The sequence below is a fragment of the Bufo bufo genome, chromosome 7, assembly GCF_905171765.1.
Source record: "Bufo bufo chromosome 7, aBufBuf1.1, whole genome shotgun sequence".
Taxonomy (NCBI): Eukaryota; Metazoa; Chordata; class Amphibia; order Anura; family Bufonidae; genus Bufo; species Bufo bufo.
The window spans coordinates 197,534,095-197,557,502 of NC_053395.1; the positions used below are offsets into that span (position 1 = coordinate 197,534,095).

Here is a 23,408-nt window from a genome sequence, read left to right on the forward strand (position 1 = left end):
GGCATCCCCATTCTCAGGATCAAGCAGAAGTCCCCATACCCCTTTAAAATCATAAGATAATGGCACATCCTAGCAATATGCTACCGCTTTTCTAAATGGGACTATCCCTTTAACTGGTCAATAGCACCCTTAACAGCAGGATGCCCCATGGTTCCGGCAGCTCATATTGACTAAAGACCCCACGAACATTAATCTTATACCCATAGGTAGATTTAGGTTGTGATTAAGGCCTCCGAATAGATGTCGGCCAAATAAGAGGTCAAACTGCTAAGGTGAAGTGCCAAGCTTTAGGCTTTCATTCCTGCTGCTTTTCATTATATTCTGCAGACTGTGTTAGGACTGGTTGCCTAGGAACAACCAGAATCCCTGTCTGGGTGACTACCACCTCAATACATGAAGCTACCTGAATAGTGACGCTCACAGGAAACTCTGCCTGTAGATATTGGGCAGTTCTCTGGGTTTAAGGCTTCCACGTGCTTACGTAACCAGTAATATATAAAACCGTGCACCTTCAGTAAGGAAACCATGAAACAAGAATGAACGGGTTGTTATCTATGAACAGGGAGGAAAAATTTAAAGAAAATTAAAAAAATGCTATAAAATAGACAACAACCAAAAGGAAATTAAAACAATGTGAGAAATTGATGTTGCCTCATATTTCTTAAAAGGGTCAGGCGTGTAGTTTAAAATTATTTGGCCACTATATCACGTTTTATCTACACTACCTCCACAGGTAAAAAGATGGGTGGCTTGTGGAGAGCCACCGAGAAGGTAGCTGGAAGACATCAAGGAGGATTTCAAGCAAGGTCAAGACCACGCTAGTCCCGATTCTCTGGATTCTACACATACAACTTTGTCGTCGCCCTCCTAAGACGATCAGACACCAACCAAAAAAATAATATAAAAACTCAAATGAAGGAGAGATGATGAAAAGCACAGCCTGGCCAGTCTTTTCTCCGGGTACCCAGAGACATAACACCAGCTTAATAGTTATAGAGACAAGTCACGAGGCTACAGAAGAACACCGGCAGCAAAAAATGCCAAGTAATTTATCACTTCTCACAAGACTAAAAGAATGTGACACAAATGCTATAACGATAAACCCAAACTATCGGTACGCGAAAGAAAAAAAAGAAAAATAAATAATAAAATAGGACAAAAAATTGTGAGAAAGAGCAAACTGCCCACCTGCCAGGAATCCGAAGGACAGATCATGAACCATTGTCCTGGTGCAAGCCTCGGAATATTACAGCGGTGAGTGCATCGGCCAAATACTGACAGAAGGGAATATTTCTAGGTGGTAAAACGGGCTAACCACCTTTACTTGCACCTAAAACTAATATATAGCGATGATCATCTGTTTGCATTTCAATAAGGTTGGTGACCTCTGACATGCCTTCTGAAAAGGTTGCACTGGGGGGTCATCAAATGATGAAACATCACCTTATAATGAGGCTCTTTTAGTAAATCCTGATGTATGGAGTGTACTGTTAGACACGATGGCTACACGGCACGACTGCCCTGCCGTCATTTACCTTTTTTACATTTAGAGGTCATTTTAACAAACTTCTGATGCTTCATACTGACCTATTAGGTGCCGAGATCCACACTGATGACTAAAACGAAGGGGCAGAAGCACTCTGCTCAGCCCCATGCCCCTTCAAATTTCTTTGGTTCTACAGATTCACGGAAGGTCTATGGAGTTGTAAAAGTTTGTGCTCGCTCGGAGAGTACTACAGGAATAAAGTGCCATAGGGCTCAGGAGAGCACTTCGTTTCAGTGACATGACAGAAGTTTGTTAAATTGATGGGTACTGTTTAAAGAGGACCTTTCACCTTGAAAAACATTGTGAACTAAGTATGCTGCCATGGAGAGCGGCGCCCGGGGATCTCACTGCACTTACTATTATCCCTGGGCGCCGCTCCGTTCTCCCGCTATGCCCTCCGGTATCTTCACTCACTAAGTTATAGTAGGCGGTGTCTTCCCTTGTCCTGTGGGCGTCTCCTTCTCCTAGGCTGTAGCACTGGCCAATCGCAATGCACAGCTCACAGCCTGGGAGGTTTTTTTCTCCCAGGCTGTGAGCTGCGATTGGCCAGCGCTACAGCCTAGGAGAAGGAGACGCCCACAGGACAAGGGCAGACACCGCCTACTATAACTTAGTGAGTGAAGATACCGGAGGGGATAACGGGAGAACGGAGCGGCGCCCGGGGATAATAGTAAGTGCAGTGAGATCCCCGGGCGCCGCTCTCCATGGCAGCATACTAAGTTCACAATGTTTTTCAAGGTGAAAGGTCCTCTTTAAAATGCCCTTATCTTTGAAGATAACGCTTAAAGGGAACCTGTCACTGGGATTTTGTGTATAGAGCTGAGGACATGGGTTGCTAGATGGCCGCTAGCACATCCGCAATACCCAGTCCCCATAGCTCTGTGTGCTTTATTATTTTTTAGCGGCCATCTAGCAACCCATGTCCTCAGCTCTATACACAAAATCCTGGTGACAGGTTCTCTTTAAAAGGGTTTTCTGAGTTTTTTGTTACCGATGAGCTGTTCTCTGGATAGGTCATAAATATTTAATCTTGGGGGTCTGACACCCACTGATCTGCTGTAAAAAAAAAAAAAAGGCACCGACGCTCGAGTGCCACAACCTTCTCTCAGCTCACCAAGCACAGCGCCGTACATTGTATAGTGGCTGTGCTTGGTATCACAGCCTCATTCAATTCTATGGGGCTGAGCTGCTCCTAGGCCACATGAGAAGACATGGCGCTGCTGCAGGCATCAGTGGCTTTTCAAACAGCTGATCGGCAGGGAGCCTGGGTGTCGGATCCCCACCAATCAGAAACTGATGACCTATCCAGAAGATGGGTGATCAATAAAAAAACGCTCGGAAAACCCCTTTAGAGTAAATGTGAACCTGTGAATACCATGTTAATGTTAGATTCAGAACAGTGACTTAAAGAGGGTTTTTGGTTAATTATTGATTGACCTATGTCTTAGGACAGAATATCTAAATCGGTGCGGTTCAACTCCCGCTGCCCCTGCCGAATAACTGAAGAGGGGCTTCCTCTTAATATACCAAGCACAGCTCCATCCATTGCATAGTGGCTGTGCTTGGTACTGCAGCTGAGCCCGCTTCACGGGAATGGAAATGAGCAGCACAAAGGCAATGTGTCCGATGGACCTGACTTCAAGAAAAAGAAGTGCTAATAGTGCCAGGGCCCCTTCCAACAGCTGATAGGTGGGAGTCTGACTCTTGGATCCCCACCTATCAGATTTTGACATCCTATCCTGAGGTTCTGTCATCACTTTCTGGAAACCCCTTTTAACTTGATATACCTTTACACAGTGGTTGGAGCTCTGTTTTTAGGATACAGAGCACAAAATCCACTGCATAAACATTTATTTAAATGATATCATTTTGGCAGCCACTTCTAGGGGGAGCTCACTGCAAACTGTTCATACACTGACTGAACTAAATCACACAGTTTGCCATGAGCTCCCTCTAGTGGTGACAGCACATCAAAGATTTATTTAAGGGTTTCTGTCATCAGATACCTTGATCTAAATCCATCTGCCAAGGGAGATGCGCACAGCTCACCACATTCTAATGCCATTGGTCCGATCTCCATATGTGCCCCCAACGTGGAGAAATCAGCCTTTTATTTATTTTTGCAACATGAGGCCCAGGGTGTAACAAGAACATTGCTGTTGAACCTCGCCTTAATGTCAGTACCCACAACACTTTGACAGGGCCAGGCTGTAGTGATGTACGCACGTCTGGTTCTGAGGTCTCGCGGCAGTGCATTCAGTGCACGTGCACTACAGGGCTGGAGATCGCTGGGCAGATGGGCGATCTCCAGTTCTCCACTGCTCATGCGCAGAACAAGCTGAATTAAGACTCCAGGCAAGGGCAGATGGGCGATTTCCAGCCCTGTACTGCACATGCACCGAATGTGCTGCTGCAAGACTTCGCGGCCAGGTATGAGTACATGATCACTGCCTGGCCCTGTCAGTCTAAGTGGGGGCATGGACATTGAGGCAAGCGAGCGGTGTCTCTGGGTACCTCTGCACCCAGAAGCTAATTTGCATAAAGATAAAAAAAAGCTGATTTCTCCACATTGGGGGAACATATGGAAATCGGACCAAGAGCATTCTATGTCACACAATGCAAATTATGTGCAGTTTTTCTGTGCGCATTTTCATGCGGAAAAACTGCACTAGCGAAGTGAATCAGATTTGACAAATCGCATGTACACTTTGCTTTTTTACTTCCGTATGGAAATTGACTTGTTGTGCAGATTTTAAAATGTTTGTGCGATTCCGTACCTTCTGTAGAGAGGTATTCCCCATAGACTTTAGTGGGGTCTCACTGCACAGAGGGTGGGGCCTCACTATATACTATGCTCTGGCACTAGCATATACTACACATTGGTGAGGGTCCCTATCAGGCTGTTCAGCCATGATGGCATATCGTAGGCACAATACCATTATTACCATCTATTGTTCAGGAGGTTGCTGGCGGCCATTTTAAATCAATCCCGGAGAACCCCTTTAATATAAGGGTTAATATAAGGGCCAGAAACGACATCTACGGCTTACAACCTGCTAAGATGGTACTTGGCTCTTCAGTTTATAATGCACATACTGCCGGATATTACACAGCACCATCACAATGTCTGCCGGTTGCTTTTAGCAGGGACATCAAAGCTGCGCTTTACTCGCCTCTTTGAGGAACCTGCGTGCACAGATGTGATTTTAAGTCAAGCATGTTATTGTAATGTATTCTGTGATCGCACAAGCTTTGTACATATGCCAGGTGTGGAAGAAGAAGAAGAAAACAACTAATGTCCCATCTAAACATCTTTTATCACCTGCAACAGATCAGCTCCTTGCTAAACGTGCAGGATATTTAAAGATTTATGGTCGGCATGTGACCCCGGCAGTGCGGCTCTGGGTACGTTACTTCTGCTGCTGTGCACCGTCAGGCGGCCGCGAGTGAAAGACATCACTCCCTGCCGGCTGTAAGGCCCTCGACATAAAAAATTCAGAGAAATCAGACTTTTTATGCCATTTTAGCTGGAAAGCACAAACAACCGAAACCGACTTATGCCAAAGGAATATCACTGAAATGATGTGATTGTGTGCTCAAAGTTACCACGCGCCCAAATTATTTATACAATGTCAATTTCGGCTGCAAGAAACAGATTCCTTGGAGGGTGTGCATTTTCTTACCGCTCCCTTGGAGGATTCCGCGCTGGAGCTCTATTTACTAAACAACTTGGAAATACCTATAAGTGGCAGTCGGGGTTAACCCCTTCAAGGCTGGTATGCAAAAGTGAAAGATGGGGCATGAAAAAAAAGCAGCAATATTACTTCACACAACACACTTGTATGAACTTCCAACAGAAAAAAAACCTAAAACATTTTAACTATAAAAGTGTAAAAAAAAATGTCTTCGTATTTAAGCGGAGATAAAAAATGAACTGAAATCTTCCTATAAAATCTGTCCACTATTTGACAACAATCATTTGTATATTACCCAATGAATCACCTCAATCCCATATAGTCCTGGTTCTCTATAGCCGACTTCTTTCACCAAGACCAGTTTATCAGAAACTACACAATGTCTAGCTATCCGTCCATCCATCTATGGTATATTCATCCATGGCATACCCACCGATCTATGGCATACCCACCCATCCATCTATGGCATACCCACCCATCTAGCCATCCATCTATGGCATACCCACCCATCCATCTATGGCATACCCACCCATCCATCTATGGCATACCCACCCATCTAGCCACCCATCTATGGCATACCCACCTATCTAGCCACCCATCTATGGCATACCCACTTATCTAGCCACCCATCTATGGCATACCCACCTATCTAGCCACCCATCTATGGCATACCCACCTATCTAGCCACCCATCTATGGCATACCCACCTATCTAGCCACCCATCTATGGCATACCCACCTATCTAGCCACCCATCTATGGCATACCCACCTATCTAGCCACCCATCTATGGCATACCCACCTATCTAGCCACCCATCTATGGCATACCCACCTATCTAGCCACCCATCTATGGCATACCCACCTATCTAGCCACCCATCTATGGCATACCCACCTATCTAGCCACCCATCTATGGCATACCCACCTATCTAGCCACCCATCTATGGCATACCCACCTATCTAGCCATCCATCTATGGCAGGTGTCCTCAAGTACCTTTTGTATAGGTGAACAAACCTGGGTCTGCCGTTGGGTGAAGGTTTGAGCAACAAGAATGTAAGGAAGGACAACACCCTCATTGCTTGCTGTGGCAATCTATGTTTTTTTTCACAATAAGTCATTCCTCTAACCGGCGTTTTGGCTTTTCCATTTGTTAGATCCGTTCAGGGCTCTCACACGCGGTCTAAAACGGATCAGTTTTGCCCTAATGCATTCTGAATGGATAAGGATCCGCTCAGAACGCATCGGTTTGCCTCCGTTCCGTCTCAATGCCGCTTTGGAGGCGGACGCCGAAACGCTGCTTGCATTGTCTGACGAAACTGAGCCCCATGTAAGTTAATGGGGACGGATCCGTTTTCTATGACACAATCTGGCACAATAGAAAATGGACAAGTCCTCCATTGACTTTCGATGGTGTTCCAGACGGATCCGTCTTGGCCATGTTAAAGATAATACAAAACGGACGCAGACGGTTGTATTATCTGAACGGATCAGTCTGCGCAGATCCGCACCAAACGAGAGTGTGAAAGTAGCCCGGCAGGGGGCAGTGTAACTGTATACGGGCTGCCAAATATTTTTAAAAAAAATTAGCAGTCCTAAATTACCCCAGACAGCGTTCCGGTATGTCTGCTAATTAAACGTCGCTGAACCAATTAGTTTATTAGTTAATTAGGGCCCAGTCATGGAAGATTTTCCTCTTTGCCCCTCCCCCACCTGACCCAAAAGCAATTACTTCTTGGGTAATATACTTAATTCACAGCAATTAAAACTTAAATCAACTTGTGATATAAATGTTTTTCGTCCCCCTGGTGAAATATGAGATGTTTCCACGTATCATTTACCCCCCACCCCCCCAACAGAAAAGCGTCAGTGCCTGCGCTGTGGCAGGCGATGTTTAGCGAGATACATAATGACGGGCTATTTTAAGAGGAAGGCAAACTTCTATAATAAATGCCCTGCGATCATTTTATCATATCTATTATTTTACATTACAATGGAAGTGACATGTTCCAACAAGACACCTCAGCAGTATTTTAAAGCAGTAAACCATTCGAGCCAATTTCAGGAGCTTCTGAGTTTTTCTAATCCACTCTCCCTGTGGCTGAGCAAAATCGAATTGCCTCTCACATTTGCAGACAGCTCTGTGAAGGTGATAATAGACCTGCACCCTGCTGTCACGAGGCAGGAAATAGGAAAATGGCATATGGGGCTGAAGCGAAAGAAAAAAAAAAGAAAAAAAAGAAAAAGAAACCAAATAAGAACAAAAGAGATTTAAACAAAGGACAACGACAGCCCAAAATGCTTTGCAAGTTAATTTCTTTTCGAATGCAATAGAGGTATTGAAGTCGTTCGCCGTTTTTTTCTTTATAAAAAAACCCCAAAAAACTTTAATTGTCTACCCGTGTGGAGTGGGAGCATTGTGCTGGTGTTAACTAGGACAAGGGTCTTTTCTACCCGATGTGATTGGGAAAGGACCCGGAAATCCCTAAAAGGCTCTCTAATAATATTCAAGCCCGTTTTACAAAAAAAAATAAAAATTTAAATAAAAATTACATGTCAACGTCGACCGATTAATCAAAGGGGAGTAACGAGACGGCTCAATAAAGCTGTAAGAACCATCTCGTGCACGGACAAACAAGGCTCTTGGGGATAAGGCGATGTATTAATTAGACATCGAAGCACAGAAAGAGAAAAAAAAAAAAAAGGGATAAAAATAAATAAAAACACCACCACAGACTGATTTCTACTACTAGCTTGGTAAATAGACAGCTTGTACTTTACCTTGCCTTTTACACTCTGAATGGGATCCACGACCACGGCGACGGCTCGTTCGGATAAGGCTTCAAAGCTCTGCTGGGTGTTGATGTCGACCCCCGAGAGCCAGCAACCAAAGCCGGGGTGACTGTGGTACCAACCCACCACCATCTCAGGCCTGCAAACGAGAAGACCCATCAGACTTCCCAAACATGGTGGTACGATATGAAACGAGGCATTAAACTAACTGGGTATAAATTAGGGACTTGGAAACAGGAAATTCGACGGTGTGAAAGAGGCACCATTAAGAACGTTCACCATAGTATCATTGTGAAAGCAAGAACATGAATAAGTGTGACAAAGGAGTGCTATCATTAAGGGATACACATTAGCGATAGTAGATGGTGCTTTCAGGATTTCACCCTGTTACCACACCTTCCCTGAGCCAGTTTTTACCCTTTCAGCACTTGAGTAAATATCTTCTCTTTAAATATCAATTAAACCAGCAGTACAACTAGGAACCCAGTCAAAAAGCAATTTGCACTGTTCCGCTCAGCTGCTGAGCCTTTTGCTAACATTAATTTTGAATTTTTTTTTTTTTTCTCACAGTAAAAGAATTTTGAGCGTGCACATGACAACTGTTGAGAGGTAAAGAATAAAGAGACGTAGAAAATGATCTGCCGTATTAACGTGAGCGCCGCGCTAGACAGGACTGTTTACTAATAAAGCAATTAAGAGCAACCGTGACGGAAAATCTTTAACTACCTTCTCATGTACAATCCCCCCCCCCCCCCCAAAAAAAACATATTAGTATGTGAGGCCAGCTGCCGGGTATAGCAACACTGGGGTGGTGGAACGTATAATATAGGAGTGTCAAGAACTACAAGTCTCAGCATCTATTAGGCTACAACTCCAATCTAAAGACTAGAATTATACAATCAATTAAAGGTATTATTGTCTTTGTCTTGCAGGTAATGCTTCCCGGCAGCTAATATCCACTCATGTTAGGGAATATGAATCTGACCGAGACAGAAAAACAACAACAACTGAATTGTGGGATATGCAGATAGGACGTGGTTTGGTTCTGTATACATTTTATTCCAATGGATCACAGATTTGAAAATAAAAATAAAGTACCTTTTTAACATCATTCTAATTAAAAATATCCTGCTGTCTGTGAATACAGCTCCTATGCAGACACTGTTTCCATGGTTACAGACTACAATGTAGCCTGTGTGTAGTCTGATGCAGCATTTATGCATAGTTCACATCATCTGCCTCCTCTTCTACTGTGTGTAGGTTACCAAGAAATGCAGATAGAGGGAACAGAGTGACGCACATGGTTCGGTTGTAGTCTGTACCCTTGGAGATACATGGCTCTACAAGGGGGGGGGGGGGGGGGGTGCAAACACAAAAGCAGAAACTTTATAAAATCAAGGACATTTCCAAAATTGCTTCACATTTTCTTGTATGTGCATTGAAGCAATAAAAAGTTTGAAGGTGCTGTCCCAAAATATCAGTGCCCAACGTGCCGCTCTGTCCATTTTGAGGGTCCCAGTTCTTGCATTTAGTGGGGACCACAGTGAAAGGACCCCAACTCGTTTAAAAGTTAGCCCTTGTGCTGTGGATAACTTGAAATTACTGGAACACCCCTTTAGCCTCTATCCACAGGATAGGGAATAAGGGGCACATTTATTAAGACCGACCAATAGAACTGCCCAAATGAACGGAGCAGAGTAAATCTCTCCGCTGTCTCTGGCAGTGCCAGAGAGAATGAATGGAGTAGCGCTTAAGTCTGACCATTGTTCTATTCATTCTGGAATCTCACGACTGGTGGCTGTCCCAATAGTTGGACCCCCAGAGTCAGATACCAAGCAATATTTTGGGACAAGACCCCAACATCAGTGCCTGACTGTGACATGGAAGGATGAAAGTGGTTGCTGACCATTTTATTTCCCTTAGGCCTCATGCACACGGCCATTGGGCGGCAGTGGCCGTATTGCAGCCCGCAAACAGCGGGTCGGCAATACACGGCTGCCGGCCGTGTGCACCCCTCATCAGGGATGCGGACCCAGTCACGGAAACGAACACCGGAAGCACTACGGCGTGCTTCTGTGGTGTTTCTTTCCGTTGTTCCGCACCGCAAAAAATATGACGTCATATTTTTTTGAGGTGCGGACTGACCACGGACCCATTCAAGTTGAATGGGTCCAGTCCGCTGCACGGATGCACTGCACGGATGCACTGGGGACCACAACCGCACAACAGCCATGTGCATGAGGCCTTACTTGTAAGAATGTCTTTCTGCCATGTTAACCTATCAAATACTGAATGTGATGCTGCAGAACCACTATTTTATTGGTCAAGGTGTTAAACCCCCCCACTAGTGGCCATTTCATTAAAAAAAAACACATATCTTAGCATTCCCTGTGGAAAGAAAGGGATAGCAATGGTAACTACTACCATACCTGAAGCTTCAGGTTTCTTGTCTCATTAGGCTATAAACATTGGTCATCAAGTCAGCGTGAAAGCCAGGAAACTGAAGATCCCATCCAGAATTCATTGGAGACCATTATAAACAAAGACAATAATTCAGACCAGAACGCCTTACCTTCCAGTTTGCTTCAACATGTCCAACATTTTAGCCTGAAACACTGGATCCACGGCCTCCACACTAACACCCTGTAAAACACAAACCGGACAATTCCTTCACATCTCTATGGACGCTGGGCAGAATCCCTGACAGATATTGATTTTATTTTTTTTCCCCCTGAAGACTTGCAATGTGCATAAAATAAGAATATGCACAATTTATTTCAATATTTGCATGGAATGAAAGTTGCAATCCAAGCTGTTCAGATATCTAATATTAAAGGGTTATCGCTGTTACAAAACAAGACACAAAACTGTTAAAGGAAGCAGGAATCATCTTCTAAAAATCAAGTTAATTAGCAAATGGAGCAATTTGTGACAAACATGACAGTTTTGTAGAAAGCCTACACAGTTATGAGTAAGGCCAATCCAAACATTAGCGATGGCATTATGGAAAAAGGCTGTTTAAGCAGCACAAAATCTATTAGGGAATCAAGATCTACAGCAGAGGATTGAGTCAGGGTATGATATGAACATACAGTACTTCCCAGTTGCTACAGCTATGTCACACTGTGGGATAAAAATGCTGCATACTGGGTTACAAATGTTATTAAAAAATAAAAATAAAAATCACGTCTGATAAATGTCCTGCACTGACACACTATTGGCTGTGTGCAGTAGCCACTAGGCGGTGCTTCCGGCATGCAGTTTTATTACTGAAATCAATGTCGAAAAATCGTGTGCTGTAAAATCCAGACCGCCCTCTAGTGGTGACAGCAGGCAGACAGAATGTTCTCTTTTAAAAGGGATGTCCAACAAAAATATTCAATATTTTTCAAACCATTGTCTGGATCTGAATACTTTTGTAACTGCATGTAATTAAAAATGTATATTATGACCGCCAAGGTATTCAATAAAATGTATCTGTGTAGACCCACCTGCAGTTTGCTTTTTACCTTAAAGGGCATCTGTCAGCAGTTTTGTACCTATGACACTGGCTGACCTGTTACATGTGCGCTTGGCAGCTAAAGACTTCTGTGTTGGTCCCATGTTCATATGTGCCCGCATTGCTGAGAAAATATACAAATGAGCCTCTAGGAGCAACGGGGGCGTTGCCGTTACTCCTAGTAGCTCTACTCTCTCTGCAACTGCCGCACCCTCTGCGCTTTGACAGGACCAGGCAGTGAAAACGCCATCATTGCCTGGCCCCGTCAATCAAAGTGCAGAGGGCTACGCAGTTGCAGAGCGAGCAGAGTCTCTAGGTGCAATGGCCACACCCCCGTTGCTCCTAGAGGCTCATTTGCATATATAAAAACATCATTTTTCTCAGCAATGCGGACACATATGAACATGGGACCAACACAGACGTCTTCAGCTGCCAAGCGCACATCTAACAGTTCAGCCAGTGTCAAAGGGAAAAAACTGCTGACAGATTCCCTTTAATTCTCCAGACACCTTGCTGAGGTGGACGCACATCCTTAGTTCCTTTATTCAACTGCCACCAGCCATATCTACTGTTGGAAGTGGTGACAGTTACAGGGAGAAAGCTGCAGGGGAAAGGACACGCTCCCTGAGCTGTGATGGGGAGAGCTGCAGCAGAAATGATATGCCCCCTGAGCTGCCAGCTTGAAATAAATCAGAGCACTTGGAGTAATGAATGAGGAGATCTCTGGATCCACGTGAGGTACAGGACAGGTTCCAGCTTTGCTAGAAAGAGTTTTTCTATATAGTAACATATAAATTGGAGGCTTGTGCAGAGAAGTGGCAGATGAGGTTCAACAATGACAAACGTAAGGTTATGCACATGGCAATGGGGCTCAGTGCAATACCAGCCGCTATATAACGTACGGCTCTCTGCTTGGAAAGCGGCAAGAAGGCTGCGGCGCTCACAGGAGTGCCGCTGCCTTCTCAAAACAGCTGATCGGTGGGGGGTACCAGGTGTCGGACCCCCACGATCAGATACTGATGACCTATCCTGCCAATCCAATAGTTATCTCCTACCCTGTGAATAGGGGATAGCTTATAGGGGGAGTGTCACCTGAGACATTGGTGGCATATCTGCGATATCAATCCAATGTTATATAGGCGTGTCCCAACTGTTGGACCCGTACCTCTCTCTAAAACAGGGCCCCTAAAGCGAACAATGGCACACTGTGCATGCGCAGCATGCTCTCCATTCCCTTCTAAGGGAGTTTCAAAATAATAAAGCGAGAACACTCGGCTACTTTCGGACGTCCCACAGAAGTGGAAGGAGTGCACTGCGCATGCAAGGCTAGCTCTCCATTCACCTCTATGTGACTGCCGAAAATAGCCGAGCCAGCACTCAGCTATTTTTCGTAAACCCCATAGAAGTGAATGGAGAGCACAGTGCCCTTTTGTTCACTTTGGGGGCACCGTTGTAGAGATATTTGCGGGTCCTAGAGGGACCCACACCTATATGATACTGACGGCATATCCTAGCGATATGCCCCCAATGTCTCAGAGGAGACAAAACCTTTAACATAACCCGAATACCAGTTTTGTGATTTGGAAGGACTGGTGTTTTCTATCATTTACACCTGTATGCAAGTCCACAAATATCTGTCGATTTCCTCCATGTATTTGACATTTTCTCTGCCGTGCTTTCAGTGTAAAATTAACTATTAAACAGATGCACTTTATATTTTACAAAGTAAAAGGACTTACAGTTCCAGACTGTGGCATGGCAAACACGTCAATGACCCTGACTGTGTAATCATCCACAAATTCTCCCAGCATTAGGCCCATGACTTCCATTGGGACACCAGCCCGGCCATGCTTTAGCATCTAGAATGAGGAAAGGAGCATTAACAGAAAGCATGTGATTTCTACCTAACTGGAGCATGCAATTCATTTTATATTTGCACATTAGAGGACTGCCCTTCATGGGGTGTTAGCCCCACACTATTTCTATGATGTTCTCATTTTTTTTAAATTAAAATGTATAACAATAATAATTATAATAATAAAGACATATTGTGTGCGATTTAAACAGGAAATATATTCTGCTTGGTGTGCGGCATGGACTACAATATACAATTAAAGGGGTTGTTCACTCCCGGAAGCCTTTCTTGCAGACCCCCTCAGCGTATCCAGACCTGTGGAGGGAATCATAGTTACCCGATCCCCGCCGCTGTGTTCCAGCTCCTTTGCGTCCTCATGGCCGCTACAGACCACTACTTTTCCCACGTCAACATACAGTTTGAGGTGGGTCACGTCGCCTCTGCAGCAGTGACATGTCCTCCATGCGCCATGTCACTGAGTCACCTGATGCATGGGGGACATGTCCCCACTGCAGCCAGTCACTGCAGTGACCCATATAAACCAAATGTTGACGAAGGGAAACCTGCGGCCTGCAGCGGTGGCGGGGTGGAATGGGGGATAGGGGGGGGGGGTTGTTAGGGTAGTGGAGAACCCAGAACTCAGAGGCAGGGATCAGGTCAGATCAGGACACGCTGGGGGTCTGCACGAAAAGCCCTTGGGGGTGAACAACCCCTATAAAGAGGTTGCCCGGACATACCTCCATTTTCACCTAGGCAGCCCCCCTGACTTGAGCATCGGAGCAGTTTATGCTCCGATGCTCTCCTTTGCCCTGCGCTATATTGCGCAGGGCAAAGGCATTTTCAGGAGTTCCGGTGGCGAACCGGGCTCTCCATGGGGCTGCCAGGAAGCTCAGTGACGTCACAGGCACCGATGGGCGGGCTGTAGCGCTGCCCTATCCAGTAAAATAGCTAGGGCAGCGTTAAAGCATGCCCATCAGAACCGGTGACATCACCGAACACACTGCCCGGCAGTGTGTTATTGTAAGCAAAAGAGCCCTTGCCATGCGCGATCTAGCGCAGGGCAAGGGAGTGCATCGGAGCATGAGATGCTCGGATGCTAACATCAGGGGGCTGCCTGGGTATGTCCGGGTTCAGCATCATTTCTAGTGGAAAAACCACTTAAGGGTACGACCCAAAGGTGTGGCCAGGCCACATCTACTGGCTGCATGATTTTACTGCAAAATTGTGTGGCGATTGTCTTTTATTGGACCCAGTGGACTGGTGTGGCAGCCAAAGAGCCAATAAATTATGTAATTGGTGCATTATTGTTTCAAATTGTCCAGGTGTCCCATAATCTAGAGCTGCATTCAGAATTCTGCTCATTGCTACGGAAGCTAGTCAATACATACACTGTGGACAGATGCTCCCCGAGCAGCTTCACTCTCTGCAGCACTGCATTCTGGAAGAATTCCTTCCATTTTTCCTCACAATCCAGTGGTTGGTGTTAAAGAAAGATTGGACCTGCTTTATTCCTCCAGAAAAGGCAATACAGTGCATTTAGAAAGTCTTCAGACCCTTATACTTTTTTCACATTTTTAAGTTGCGATTTTGTGCTAATATACAAACAAAATTCAAGAGCCCATCATTCTGCACTCAACACCCGATTATGACAAAGTGAAGCAAAATGTCCGAAATCTTTGATAATTTGTTGAAAAGAAAAAACGAAAATCTTGCATTGACATAAGTATTCAGACCCTTTACTCAGGACTTGAGCCCCATTGGCAGCGCTTACAGCCTCCAGTCTTCTTGGGTATGATGCCACAAAGTTTGCACACCTGGATTTGGGGATTTTCTTCCATTCTTCTCTGCAGATCCTCCCAAGCTCGGTCAGGTTGGATGAGGACATTCGGTGGACAGCCATTTTCAGGCCTCTCCAGAGATGTTTGATTGGGTTCAAGTCAGGGCTCTGGCTGGGCCACTCAAGGACATTCACAAAGTTGTCCCTAGGCCGCTCCTGTGTTGTCCTGGCTGTGCACTTATGGTCACTGTCTTGCTGGAAGATAAAACTTCGCCCAGTCTGAGGTCAGACTTTTATACTGATCGTGGGGTACGACAACTGGGACCCCCACCGATCAGTTGAGAAGGCACTTTGAGCAGAGCTGCGGCCTTTTCGCAGCTCACCAAGCACAGCGCTGTACATTGTATAGTGGCAGTGCTTGGTATCGGGCTGAGTCTCACTTAAATGAATGGGGCTGAGCTGCGATACCAAGCACAGTCACTATACGAATAAGATGTACGGCGCTGTGCTTGGTGAGCACAGGGAAGGCCGCGACGCTTCCAGGAGCACCAGTGCCTTTTCAAAAAGCTGATCGGCGGGGGTCCCAAGTGTCGGACCCCAGCAATCAGTATAAAAATCCCACAAAACCCCTTTAAAAATATATCTTTTTACTTAGCACCATTCAGCTTTCCCTCAACCCTGACCAGTCTGCCTGTCTCAGTTGCTGAAAAACACCCCCACAGCATGATGCTGCCACCATCATGCTTCACTGTAGGGAGAGTATTGGGCAGGTGAAGAGCAGTGCCTGGTTTCCTCCAGACATGATGCTCGGGGTCCCGCAAACCACAGAATCCTGTTTCTCAGTCTGAAAATCCTTTCGGTGCTTTTTTGTAAACTCCAGGTGGGCTTTCATGTGTTTTTTTTTTGTTTTTTGTTTTTACTGAGGAGAGGCTTCTTTCTGGCCACTGCTGGCTGACCTACTGGAAGTATCTCCTATCTGCGCACAGGATACTTGGAGCTGAGCCAGTGACCACTAGTTACTAGGGATGAGTGAATCGATTGGAACCAAACCAGAGTTCGGGAAACGTTTTTTTTACAGTAGAAATTGATTTATGAAGTTATTATGCGAAGTCTCGCGAGAATGCGCAAAGTGATAACTTTGGCTCATAGGAGCCAATACATTATAATACTGTATGGAGCGATCGATCCGTACAGCATTCAAAGTATTATGCGAATAGACTTCGGATGTTTCATCCGAAGTCGATTCACTCATCCCTATTGGTTACCTCTCTTACCAAGGACATCTCCTCATAATACTTACTTTGATGGGGCAGCCAGCTTTAGGAAGAGTCCTGGTTATTTCAAACTTCTTCCAATTAAAAAATTATGGAGGTCACAGTGCTCTTAGGAACTTTTAGTGCAGGAGAATTTTTTTTGTCCCCTTCTCCAGATCTGTGCCTCCACATAATCCTGTCTGAGCTCTACAGGAGGTTCTTTCCTCCTGATGGCTTGTTTTTTGCTCTGATATGCATTGTAATCTATAAGACCTCATGTAGACAGGGATGTGTCTTTCCAAATCATGTCCAATCAGCTGAATTTACCACAGGTGGGCTCCAATCAAGGTGTAGGAACATCTTAAGATGATCAAGAAAAAAAAAAAAAAAAAGGAGGCCCCTCGAGCTAAATTTCAAGTGTTGCAGCCTAGAGTCTGCACAATTACCACCTTCTTCACCCCATAAGACGCACCCCCCCCCCCCCCCCCAAAAAAAAAGTGTGGGAAAAATGGCCCTGCCTTATGGGGCGAATACTAATGAGCGCTTCTATTATGGAAGCGGTCATTAGTATCGGAGGACCAGGAAGCGGTGAAGGCTCTGTACTCACCGCTTCCTGGTCCTCGGCTGTGCACAGCGTGAGGGCGCTCCGCCAGTTCACAGCATAGCAGGAGGAAGAAGATTGCGGACTGAGGAGAGGCGGCATCCAGGAGCAGGAGAGGCAAGTGTTTTTTTATTTTATAAAACATGAGGCTGCTGGGGGCTGATCTAAGGCAATGGGGGTGATGAGAGGCATAATGGCTGATAATGGGGGTGATGAGAGGCATAAGGGATGATAATGGGGCTGATGAGAGGCATGGGACTCTTACTGAGGTCCATTTACATTGGGGTCTGAGCTGAGGTCTTATTAACATTGGGGTTCTAAAGGGGGCTGTCAGCTGAGGTCTGACCTGAGGTGTAATGAAATGTTTTTTTCTTATTGTCCTCCTCTAAAACCTAGGTGCCTCTTACGGACTGGTGCGTCTTATAGGGTGAAAAATACAGTATATCAATGCAAAATTTTAGTTTTTCTTTTTCAACTAATTTTCAACAAATTTCTAATTCTGTTTTCACTGTCATTATGGGGTATTGAGTGCAGATTGATGGAGGAAAACTTATTTTTTTTTACATTTTAGCACAAGGCTGCAACATATGAAAAAGCGAAAGGCTCTGAAGACTTACCGAATGCATTGTACCTTGGCCTTTAATGGTCTTGCAACGAATTGAATGAACTGGAAAACCAGACACAACCAATAGCCAGAGGAGGGACCGTTTCTAATCTCAGACAACCCCTTTAAGTCAAAAGAGTGTCTGTCTAGCTAAAAGACTCCCTTTAAAACGACACTTCCTAGAATGCAATTCACAAAAGCCAGCTCTGTAGAAACACTAAATAAAAGAAGACTTTGAGAGGAGGTTTGAGGATCGGTACAATCTCAGAAAAAAGTCATTTGACATGAACATACAGACACAGATACTTACTTTAAGCAATGCTAAAGAAGAAATATACACCTGCTCGGCTGTGTCCACTGCGGGAGCATCGGTGGGAGGCCCCTATAAAAAGAAGTCAAAATAGTTTATTAAAATGTGGCTGGTCCCAGGTCATGTCCAGGCTACACAAATGTCTGCCTATGAAGAGATCCCGTTAGACTGGATAGTATCATACAGACATGGCTTCCTACAGTTGCAAAATACTTTTCATGTCTCAATTATCTCTATCCCGTCTTGGTGGTGGTGTGAATGCGGTGGTGTTGTTAGCCTGGGGTGATTAACGCATTTCAAAACAATTTCACTTTGCATCGCTGCGGTGGAGTGAAGGGAATGTGGGAGAGGGAGCTTCGAATCTTCATAGCATTACAGTAATCTCAAATGCTAAATTTTATGTCTGCTTTTCTCGGATGACGTTCATGGAGCCATTTGGGGATATCATTTTACAATCCTCACCTGAGCCAAGAGGGGTATTCTGGTTATATAAAGTTATTAGGTCAGTGGGGGGGGGGGGAAGCTCCTATTGCTGCCCCCTCTGAGAATGGGGGACCCGTCACCTGTGGAGCCCACCAAAATCAACGGAGTGGCCACAAGCTGCTACATTCATTTCTATGGGAGTTGCGGAGATAGCCGAGAGCTGTACTCCTATAGGGGCTGATTCACAGGACCGTGATCGGCCTGGGTAACGCGGTCTGTGTGTCGGTCGCATATTCTGGACCGACCACGGCTCCCCCTGAAGCAAAATGACTGCATCATAACAGATTTATGGGGCAGTCAGTTCCTATCTGATTGTGGCTCTATTGGACTGTACTCACATCATCATGGCAGCATCTGCCTCAGAGATCGCTCCATATTTTTATTAGCAGCTAATCCTGGTATTCCAATTAATGGACTCCGAATGAAATCGACGGGTAACGGCTGCTAAAAAATGGGTAAACTATGGGGGAAAAAAAAACCAAACCTCTCCCCAGGCACGCGGGAACACTTGCTCTTGCTCCACATTGGAGGCAGCAGGACTTGACGCTCCCAGCGTGATCCTGTGAGGTCACAACGTTGGGAGCGTCAGGTTCTGCTGCCTCCAGTGCGGAGCAAGTGTTTTTTTATTTTTTTCATAGTGTACCCGTTATTAACTGCTGTTACATGTGTGCGCCTGTGTAAAAGCCCATTAAAAAGAGGGGCCCATTGATTATAATTTGGCTGTTAAAATCGGCAAAAATAAGACATTAGTCCTATTTTTTGAAGCCCATTTTACACTGGTTGTTAAAAAAAAAAAAAAAAAAAAAAAAAAAAAACTGCCATGTGAATAGCCCCATAGACTGCAACGGTCATGAAAACGACCGCATGACCGCAGGTTTTTAGTGTGGTGTAAATGTATCCTTACAGTTTTAAAACTAATGTTTAATAGTCCGACTCTTGGCTCCCCCTGATCAGTTGTTTGAAGGCGCTGCATGGCTGTATCCTTCTCACTGTTAGGCTCCATTCACACATCCGCAATTCCGCTCCGCATTTTGCGGAACGGAATTGCGGATCCATTCATTTCTTTGAGGCCGCACGATGTGCGGACCCGAGCTGGAAATGCGCACCCGCACTTTCGGGTCCGCATTTCGTTTCCGAAAAAAAAATAGAACATGTCATATTCTTGTCAGCAATTGCGGAACGCACATTGCCGTGTTTTGCAGATCCGCAAAACACGTTATGGACCCTAAGATACAGCTCCATATTTATAGTAGTGGCTGCGCCTTGTATTACAACTTACTAATATCCTTCACATTGCCCACTCTCACAGGAATGGCGCTCTGACCGCAACTCTGCCGAATGCTCCCATCATCTGTGACGTTCCTGCTCCACTCCCTCTTATGGCCGAAGCACGAAACATCACAGATCAGATTGTGTCCTTCGGCTTCTCTACCGGAACAAAACTACAGTAAGAGGGACGGGTGGAGCGACACAGGTCACTTGAGCTGTAGCAGAAAAGGGGGGGGTTTGGGTTCAAGGTGCAAGTGGTGGACAGGGGAATTATGGGAGATGTAGTTTCCCCGCTACGAGACTAGCTGCATATAGGACCACACCCAGATGAGACACAGAGACAAAACGTAAAAAAAAAAAAAAAAAAACAGAAGTTACTCCGTGTGCATTCCGTTTCCTTATGTCCACATGTCCTATGATTGTCCATATTACGGACAAGGATAGTACTGTTCTATGAAGGGCCGGCTGTTCCGTTCCGCAAAATACGGAATGCACATGGATGTCATTCATATTTTTGCAGTTCCGCAAAATGCATACGGTCGTGTGCATGAGGCCTAAGTTAGTTATTCTCCATCAAGTGAATGGGGGATACTTTTTAGCAACTGGAATAATTGGAATTTCAATTTAATAGGATTTTAATAGCATTATTGGGTTCATTTTTCCTGCTACCAATCTAAAAAAACACACACACACACATATATATATATATATATATATATATATATATACATATATATATATATATATATATTTTTTTTTATATTAAAGGAGACTTTGAAGAGGAGAAGGATAGGGAAAAATTAGAACAAAGTAAATTCTTCTGCTTTCTGGTGAAAGGTCAGTCACAAGACACTTGAAAATCGATCTGACTGATTTCGCTCTGAAAAAAGAAGTAGTATAGCTGCTACAATCCGCCTTTAACTGTCTAAAAGTGTTAGCCAGTGAACTGACCTGCCCGCAGGGCAATAATCACAGCCTTCACTCAGGAGGTAGAAACAATCTGAAACCTGGAGCGTCTTCTCCCGGGCTTCCACTAACTCGCAGCCCAGGGTAATGATGATATCATGATAATGTAATTGGGAAGAGCAGAGAAAGTCATTTCAGCTCCACTATGCTCAGGACCCATTTCTACTCCCTACAATGTTTCCCCCCCCCCCTTTTTATTTTTTTTATTTGACTGATCAGAAATCTAGAAAAAAATAAAATAAAAATAAAGAATATATCCCTTTAGATTGTATTCAACTTTGAAATTTAATATTAAAAACAGGCCCGAATAAATGAATTGTGCAAATGTATGAGCAAGGAAAAGGACTATGAATGAGCACAATAGCACAAGCACACCATGCAATAATACAAAGCACCATAAGGCCTTATGCACATCACCGTCATTTGGTGATGCGTCCAATCCGCATTGTGGCCTTTCCGCAAAATATAGAACACGTTTTGCAGACAAGAATAGCCAGCAAAGGGAGTGACGAAAGCTATCCATATATTACTGATCCAAGGTTTGGATACGGTTCCGTCCGTGTAGCAGATGAAAATGTAAGAAGAAAAAAAGATTTTATTAAAGGCTTTATAGCAAAACCTTAGGGAAAGAGGCAGTGTGGCGGCATACGACGGAGCAGTAGACACACTCCATACAGCACTATAGGTTCTATAGAAGAATACCTCAGTAACCCAACACCTGACTTTACATAAGCTTGTGTACTATATCAGCGACATATGGCGGTATAGTATGGGCCCATAGGTTCTACAGCTGTTGTATGGAATTGGTAGACCAAACTCCCAACGCCTTTATCTTTTACACCGGCTCCTTAAAGGGAACCTGTCACCTCTACTATGCTACCCTCACTGAGCGTTTCTAAATGTTCATTGTGTTACCCTAAACATAAAAAAATTAAACTTTTAATTTCATTTGCAGACGAATTCAATAAGTATTATGCATATTTATACTTCCTGCCTTTTATGCAAATTAACATAAAAAAATAAAAAAATAAAAGAGTCATATCTTACTTGTGTGACCAGAGAAGAGTCATGTTTTCAAGCTCTGACTCATCTCCGGTTAATTTGCATATGTATCAAATTGTTTTTTTTACACAATAAAAGCACACAGAGCTATGGGGTCTGGGTATTGCGGATGTGCTAGTGGCCATCTAGCAGCCCATGACCTCGGCTCCAGGGCTGTGGAGTCGGAGGAAATTTTGGGTACCTCGAGTCGGAGTCGGCAAACAATGCACCGACTCAGACTCCTACTAAATTTAGATTGGAATAAAAAAATAAAATGCCCCAGAGGTGGGACCCGCACCTATCAGACAATGGGGGCATATCCTAGTGATATGCCCCCATTGTCCGAGATGGCAAAAACACTTTAAATGGTTCATGTATAATAAATCAGTGGTAAAATCATGGTAACACCAGCCGCTTTCAACTATTTCTGGTCATTTTATTTCAAAGCTGGAGTTGCATTTCTACTAAACAACGTCGTCCCCTACTTGACAGTTCGCACTTTGGCCCACATTTACTAATCTGTCTAGAAAGTGGACCAAACTGGGGCAACTAGGTTTCCCCACTTGCGGTGGAGCTTAACGCAAAAGGGGGTCCGAGATGTGCCGTTTTGCGCCAAAAAATAGTGACGGTATTCTGGGGTAAAATTTTGTCTCAAGGTAAGCCAACCAAAAGTTAGACAAAAGCCCCTTTCCCTGCACCACATTTATCCTTCAGCCTGAGCTCCTGTGATAAATCCACAGGTCTAGTCAGCCGCTCTTCGTTTACCGCCATCTGCAGGACGAATAAATCTGCCCCATAGCATCTAAAGTGCTCGTCATACCATTCAAGGACATATTGGTCTAGAGATGGTCTTTGTAAATTGACACTTTACAGCCGCAACATTTTTGAAATGAAAAACACTCTCAAAAAGTTTGTCCGCACTATTGGAAGTACAAACAGGCAGTATTATTTTTTTAGGGCTCATGCACACGACTGTTTTGGTCCGCATCCGAGCCGCAGTTTTTGCGGCTCGGGTGCGGACCCATTCACTTCAATTGGGCAGCAAAAGATGCGGACAGCACACGGGTGGCTTCCGTTTTTTGCGGATCCGCGGTTTGCGGACCGCAAAAAACGTAACGGTCGTGTGCATGAGGCCTTACTCTACTCTAATTTGCTATTCTTGAACGCTGGCACAGAGTTTACTTAGGAATGTTATCATGGACACTGAACCTTGCGGTATTCTCCATTCTCAAAAAAGAAGAAAAAATATATATATAAAAAAAATAATCAATTCGCATCCGTTTATATAAACCACCATAAAAGATAAACTCTTTTTTTTTGTAAGTATGTCATTAATAACATGAAAAAAAAAAAATGAAAAAAAAAAAATGTGCTGGCCGCGGAGGACGCTGGGAGTCGACGCGCCGGCTTGTCTTTTTCACATGGGCAGTACTTGTTGACAAAGTGCTACAAAAGGCATTTCAGATGGTAACAGCACAAACCTAATGTGTTATCTGCTCAGTCCTTTTAGCAAATTTATTAACACTATTAGCCGCTTTACTTCACCTTCCTATTAGTGTGAACTTCCATCACTTACTTAGCCAGGTTTATTAAATACCTGCTGATTAAAACGAGAGTCAAAACGACTGATAAGAAAGCTGTAATCAGGCGCTGAACTGTGTTTGCTGTAAATAAACTTACAAAGTAATAAATTATTAACAAGGGCTACGACAAAAACT

General features: G+C 44.5%; 1 protein-coding gene across 1 annotated transcript in view; it reads right to left on the reverse strand.

Moving 5' to 3' along the window:
- The window catches only part of PSMD14 (proteasome 26S subunit, non-ATPase 14), an 86,747-nt gene that overhangs the window by 32,383 nt on the left and 30,956 nt on the right, over window positions 1-23,408 (reverse strand). The window contains exons 3-6 of the mRNA XM_040440455.1: window positions 17,932-18,003; window positions 13,271-13,390; window positions 10,605-10,675; window positions 8,021-8,171 (exon numbers count right to left, since the gene is read on the reverse strand). Coding sequence (XP_040296389.1) covers window positions 8,021-8,171; window positions 10,605-10,675; window positions 13,271-13,390; window positions 17,932-18,003 — 414 coding nt within the window. The remainder of the gene's footprint in view (window positions 1-8,020; window positions 8,172-10,604; window positions 10,676-13,270; window positions 13,391-17,931; window positions 18,004-23,408) is intronic.